We start from the raw sequence: 6,753 nt of genomic DNA on the forward strand, positions 1-6,753 counted from the left end.
CTGAAGGTTGTTGATTAAATAAGCATGTTCCAAGGATTTATTTCCAACAGTCAATGAATCAGTTTTCACGTGCAAGAATCAAAACCAAAATTTCAACTTCAAATTCATCCATAACGAACCACCCTTATCTAACGTGTATGTGTGCATATGTGCATGTGCACTCATGAATGTGGCATGTGTCTTAACAGACACACACATCTATGCGTGTATATATAACATACACACAGTTTGTTTTTGACCTCAGGGAAAGAGAAAATGGTAATAAACAATCGGCAGGCATCTCGAGATTGCAGAATCAACACAATGGGATTATATACAATAATAAAATTAAAACGGTTGCAGCATCCCTGCGTAGGATAATACAGATCTCAATAAATACAGCAGAAAATTTGTTTTAAAAAACAAAAGAAACACCATCTCTCCACCAGAGATGAAAGTCTTTTCAAATTAAAAAAATAATAATCAGAACACAAACAAACCCCCAAGTTTTCTCATAATTGTTAGTGCCTATATAGCATATAATACACGAAACCATGTAGCAGGTGCATGCAAGAGGCGAAAACACCGGGGGATTCAGAGGCTTCTGGTTGGCGCTAACGCGTAGGGCCCAACATGCCCTGGGTTCTACAGACGAGTTTGGGTAGAGAGGTCCAGCTCTATTCCACCAGCTGCTTCGGGAGTGGGGACCCCGGCTGGGGCGGGGAAGAGACTTTGGCCTTGATCACTGGTGGCCCGGATGGAGCCCAGGCTGCAGGGGCCCCGGGGGCGGCAGCGGCGGCGGCAGAGGAGGCAGCGTCGCCGGCGGCGGCGGCGGCGGCTGGAGAGGGGGCGACGGGTCCACACCTGGCTCCCCAGCCGACGGGCGCGGCAGACCCAGGCCGCTGTCGTGTAGCTTCCGGACGTGTTTCTTGAGGTCAAAGTTCCGGCAGAAGCCCTTGCCGCACGTGGGGCAGGTGAAGGGCTTCTTGTCATTGTGGGTGTGCATGTGGAACGTGAGGTTGTAAACCTGGTGGAAAGCCTTGTTGCAAATATTGCACTTGAACTGCTTCTCCCCGCTGTGGGTCAGCTTGTGGTTTTTGTAATTCCCTGCAACAGACAAACGACAGGGACGTGGACCTGAAAAGAGAGCTTGAAAAGGGAGGAGCAGACGATGGAAGGACCAGGAGACGGGAGAAGAGGGGCCACAGATCCGACAGCCCCGGGCAGGACTTAGATGCCCACCTGCACTCGGCTCCCCGAAGTTATTTTTAAATATCGACAATGAGGTCGTTCCCGCCACATTTCAATACAATAGTTATTAATCCAACTCTATAAAACGAGAACAAGAGGTTAAAAAGAAATATCCCCTCTGTGTAAGAGCCATGCCTTTGTCTCATCCCACTTACACGGGTAGGAGGTTGGAAAGGCAACGCACGCGCTGGTAGCTAGATGCACTTAAAACGCATCTTCTAAACCAGCCTCCAGAACTGAGGGCTTTCGGTAAGACTCCCGCGAAAGACAACTGCCTTCTGGGTTCCATACCTTTTTGATGAAATCCTTTGCCACAGAATTCACACACAAACGGTTTGTAGCCTGCGTGTATTCGGGTATGCGTGTTTAAAGTAGAACTTCTATTAAACGCTTTGCCACACTGGTTACATTTATGGGGTTTTTCCTAAGCGGAAAGAAGAAACAAGCAGAGAAGTGAAGGTACGTTGTTACTGAGTGGAGTCTGAAAAACTGAAAACACTGTCATGCTCTCCCTCATGCTTTTAAGCAGAACAAAGGCAAACAATACCGGCATTTCCCCTTCGTCCAGCCCGCACATTTCAAACAAACCTTAACTGTAGGGAGTAAGAGTTTATCGGCCGTTAAGACAAAAACAAAACCGTTCGGAAACAACCCAGGTGAAACTGATACAGTCGAACACACCTGGGTGTGGATGATCTTGTGTCTGCACAGGGTGCTGGCTTGCCGGAAGCCCTTTCCACACACTTTGCAAACGAAGGGCCTGGCTCCTGTGTGCACCGGCATGTGACGGGTTAAGTTATAGTGCGCGTTAAAGACCTTAAAATTAAACACAAGTACAACAGGTTAGCCCAAACAGCCCTTGGAGATCACCCCCGGGTAGAGGAAAGGGAAGGAGGTGATAACACTCTGATAAATGTATACAAATAATTACAAAATAAATTTAGAAGGAAGGAAGGGAAGAAGACTCACCGCCCCCGCCTCTCCACCCCCTACCCCCGGTACTTGCCTTTCCACACACTTCGCAAGTGAAAACTTTGGGCTTGGTGTTAGGAGAGCCTCGGCTGAAGTCAGAGGTTTTGAATGCTATTTTTTCCGACAGAAGCTGGGCGCTTTCTTTCATGTAGTGCTGCAGCTGAGCCTGAGACAAGTCTTTGAAAGCTACTCCCGTGGGGTACTTCTCCACCGCCGGGACCACCAGTTTATTCCTTTCGGCTAAATACGTTTTTGGCTGCGGGTGCAAAGGGGAACTGAGGAAGTAGGAGGCCACCGGGTGGATGTTGACGCCGGCCGCCGGGTGGCACGGGCCGTCACCTCGGTTCAGGTAGCACAGGGCGCCCATGGCGTGGAAGGAGGAATGGTTGACCACCCGCGGCCTTACCAGCTTGTACTGCTGCAGCGGCAGCGCGTCGCGGGCCAGGTCACTCTTGAGACTCAGCGCGCAGTTGAGCAGGTCGCTGCAGCTGAACGCGGGCGCCGCGGGTGCTGAGGCCGGGGCCCCCGGAGCCTCGAGACTCGCCTTCCGGGGCTCCGAGCCCGTCATCCCCGCCTTCGGGTTCGTGTCGTACGCCACAGGCACGAAGGGGATCATGCAGGGGATCGACGAGTTAAGATGCAGCGAGTGCTTGGGGTCCCCTTTGGGCACGGATCCCTGCAGGAAGTGGGGGACGGGCAGGGCTTTGGGCTCGGGGGTGCGTGCCATGATTCTTTCGATGGAGAAAGCCAAGGGTTTGGAGGTGTTCATCACGTTGCCCCGGGCCGGAGCAGTCGCTAACATTTTGGCAGTCGCGTTGTGGCAGCTACTGTCCATGTCGGAGTCGCCAGCGTCCGTCGTCAGCCGGGGCCGGGTTGCGCCTTCGTTGCCTTGTTCCCTGCTTGTCACAGACCTGCGGAGAGGGGGACGGGCACCATCACCACCAGCAGCCTCTTCCTCCTCCTCCCCAGCATCACCAGCCGAACCTGCCTGCCCAGCCCAATGGACTCCTGCCAGCCCATCGCAGAGTTCTTGGCGCACCAATGACTCGGGGACAATCACTACTTATTTCTATCAATAGAAAGTGTTGTGTCAATAACGCAGCCAAGATCTCGCCAATCGTTAACTTCCAAGAGGAGAAGGTAAACTAGATAATTGCTCAATTCGCTTCCAACAGTCAACAGGAAAACTTTTTTCCCCCCCCCGGCAGTCAGTGACTACTTTTCATTGGCGAATGAGGTTCCCCCGCCCAGAAGAGGCGGGGGCGCTCTCCTCCGCGCTGCGGGCCCTCCCCTTCGCGCACACACTCTTCGGGCGCACACTTCGGTCTCCTCCGCTCCCCCCCCTTTGCTTTTTCCTCTGTCTTTTAAATTCTCAATCTGCTTAACCAGGCTTTAGAGGCCAAGCAAATCTGAGATCAATTTTCTCGTTTAGCTCTAAATGACATCATCTAAAATCATTGTGCAAGGGCTAAATAAGGAAACAGACTCTAATTCAGGGGCAAACGCCAGGCTATATTTATCAAACGCCAGGCTCTAGAAAGCCACGGCCAGGAAGCCTCCGGCAGCGAAATCCTAGCCCTCCCCGCTTGGTTTCTCCGGGCCGGTGCTGGACCCGGGTGGGAGCCGCGCCTCCTCCTCCGCAGTCTCTCTCTTCCTTCGGGGCCCGGGACCGAGGGCTCCCGGAATCCCGAAGTCTCCGCGGCCCGAACCGACTCTGGACCATTTGGAAGACGCCAGCAGGTAACTAGCCTCCCTAAATGCCTCTGAGATTAAAGGCCTATCAGAGGTTTGTTTTGTGTTTGTGGTTTTGTAAGTGCGATGCCACGACAAAAGCTTGGGAAAGACACACTCCGTCCACAAAGTTAAGCAGGAGTTGCAGGGAATAAGCGGAAGTCACACCAAAAGAAACCTCGACTAGGACCGAGCCCACCCCCGCCTCCCTAACACACAAATATACGCGCGCGCTCTCCCGGAACGAGTCTTTAAGTACCTGCGCTCAACTAGAGCTCTCTCGGAGCATTTTAAATAACTGTAGGACAGAGAAGGGAAGCAATGTTATTGATTCCCTCCTCCAATCTTCTGATTGCTGGTGTCCACATGCCTCCCCAGAGAAGCGCGGGCGATAGCCAGGGTGAGTGTGCAGGGGGGCAAATGGGGGCGATGAGCACAGCGACCTGCCTGCGCTCCGGGAGTGGCCTTAGCCGCGCTTCCGCCTCGGAGAGAGCGCTTGGAGACTGTGTCCTGCAACGCCCCTCTTCCAAGCGCCCTCTGGGTGTGGCGTCTGGGCCAAAACTCCCCGGGAGTTGTTGCAGAGCGTAAGGAGTGTTCCCGGAAGACTCCGGGGCCAGTGACTCCGGCAGCGCGGGTTCCCACCGCTCAGGCGGGCGCGGCCAGGAGCGTTCCGGGCGCAGCAGTGCGCACGGTCCTGGTCGCTCCCCTTGGCCAGCCTGCGATCGTGCAGAGCTTAGCCTTGCGGCCAGATGTGCTGGTGCCGGGCATGCACTAGCCGCTGCACCGGGAGGGCGTGGGAGCCGGGAGCCCGCGCCGGAAGCCGGGAGCCTGCCCCGAGAGGCAGAGGAACAACGCAGAGATGCCAGCTCCCGGGTCTCGCGGCCTGCAAGCTCTTGTGAGTGGCCACCCGCAGCAGCCCAGGGTGCCATCTACCTGGTGAGTTACCCCGAATGGCTGCGTGTAGAACGCGTGGTGGCTGGTGCCAGACATCGGGCCAAGCGGGTGTGGGCGTCCTCTTCCAGCAGGAGCGATGGAAAGGGTCGGCGGTGGGAAGCTGGATGCTAGCAGACTAGAAACCCTGGAACTGTTGAGCCGCTGATCACTTACACACCGAATGCAAAGTTGGACCCCAAGCGGAGGAAATTGACCTCCATATACTCCAAAATAGTCCCTTTTTCCTACCCCATTGCCCAGAAGAAGCTAGGGGCCACTCCGTCTTTTTGGGGGGATCTATCCCGCCTCTGCTCGGCGGGCCAAGGAGAGTGGAAACCGAGAGAGTCTGGGTTGGGAGAGCCGGAGAGATGCCCAGCCGCGAAACAGAGCAGCTGGATGGATGCGGGTGGGGGGTGGAGTGGGGGAAACCGGATTGCTAACGAAATAGGGGAGGAGGCGTGAGTCCTATTGGAAGTTGAAGGTAGCCGAAGGGCCAGGTGGGGGGAAGGTCCAGATGCGACTGGCCTTAGCCACTAGGCCTGCAAGTGCCCGGTCTCAGGTCTCGAGGTGGCGCCTGGCAGAGAGGACAGATGCAGCTGTAGAGAAGTGCAGAAAGGGGCTAGTGCAGAGCGCGGGCCGGGGTTCTGGAAGAGGCACCACGCCCCCGGGGGCACTTTGGAGCGGTCCTCGGCCCAAGCGCAGTCACCCAGGGTGTGCCCAGGCTGGAAACTGTCTTTCCGTTTGCTGTTGGGGCCGCCGAACCTGTGTCTTCTCCCCTGCTCAGACAAAGAGCGCCGGACGGCTTTGCTAAGGGAAAGTGGGGGTGGGGGTCCCATGACAGATGGATCGCGGTTAAGACTTTAATTGCTGCCTTTTGGGGCCGGATCAGGTTTCCTTTCCTACCTGCCGCTTCTCAACATCGAAAAATCCCCCTCCTGCTGCACTCCTCCGATGCAGTGCCAGTTTAAAGGAAAAAGCAAAGAAGCATGAAACTGCCCGACTCTGGAAAGCTTTGGAGCGCTTAGCTGACATGTACAACTCACCCGCTTCCGGAACGTTACCTGTCTCCTTGCCTGAATGCCACCAGTTTGTTTTACGTTTGTCGCGCGTCCCTCCCTCTTCTTCCCCTCCCCCACTCCGTCCTCCTCAACGGCAAAGAGCCTTGATTTGACCCCGGTAAATTTCTCCTTCATCGGACACTGAACTATAAAGGAAAATTATTGGCTAAAGTATATGTGTTTGGTGGGGTTAATATTTCAATTGTTTGCTTTTCACTGGTCTCTTGCGGATTTGCCTTTTTGACAAGTGTTGTCTGAAAGTATAGTGTCATTTGAGTAACACAAATATCGCAAAGTAGCAATTATACCCGTCCTTTACTAGACTGGATCTTCCTTACCCTAAAGACTGAGGAGGTGCTTTATAAATCCAGGTCTTGTGATTCTAACATTCCTTGAATATTTTCCATTAAAAAACCTAACATATATTAATTAAAAAAAATCTCTATTAAGTTAAGGCTCTCTGAAACAAAATGCACAATATTCAGCAAATTCTTCCATTTTATTAACAAATCTATCCAGTACTTTGGGCTTTTTTCCCCAACCACATTTGGAAAATAACAGCAACAAAAACACCACCAATGAAAGCAGAGCTTATTTGACAAATTTAGAGGCTTCTAAAACAGTTCAACACTTTAAAATTGTTTGTTAAAAGATTGCAAAGGAGACCTGTTTGTTTTGTTAATGGCAAAATAGAAACTTGGTTTCTTTGAATTTTCTTGGAGAATCCTATAATCCCCCTTTGCTCACTAGAACTAACGATTAAGTATCCCTCCCCTTCCCAGCCACAGAAAAGCAGTATTCATTTGCCCTACTACTTTAAATCCTCATG

At 53.0% G+C, this 6,753-nt stretch overlaps 1 protein-coding gene across 2 annotated transcripts; it reads right to left on the bottom strand.

Annotated features, from left to right (window-relative positions):
- Positions 1 to 721: 721 nt before the first annotated feature.
- Positions 722 to 3,037, bottom strand: FEZF1 (FEZ family zinc finger 1). 2 transcript variants are annotated; one of them, XM_068973362.1, is made up of 5 exons: positions 2,609 to 3,037; positions 2,237 to 2,458; positions 1,912 to 2,046; positions 1,522 to 1,654; positions 722 to 1,086 (listed from the first exon to the last, which is right to left on the bottom strand). In XM_068973362.1, the coding sequence occupies exons 1-5, from the start codon at positions 3,035 to 3,037 to the stop codon at positions 722 to 724; spliced, it is 1,284 nt and encodes a 427-aa protein (XP_068829463.1). The 2 variants fall into 2 exon arrangements, with proteins under 2 accessions (XP_068829463.1, XP_068829462.1); XM_068973361.1 differs by having other exon boundaries at positions 2,237 to 3,037.
- Positions 3,038 to 6,753: the final 3,716 nt, after the last annotated feature.

This window comes from Capricornis sumatraensis, chromosome 5 (genome assembly GCF_032405125.1).
Source record: "Capricornis sumatraensis isolate serow.1 chromosome 5, serow.2, whole genome shotgun sequence".
NCBI lineage: Eukaryota > Metazoa > Chordata > Mammalia > Artiodactyla > Bovidae > Capricornis > Capricornis sumatraensis.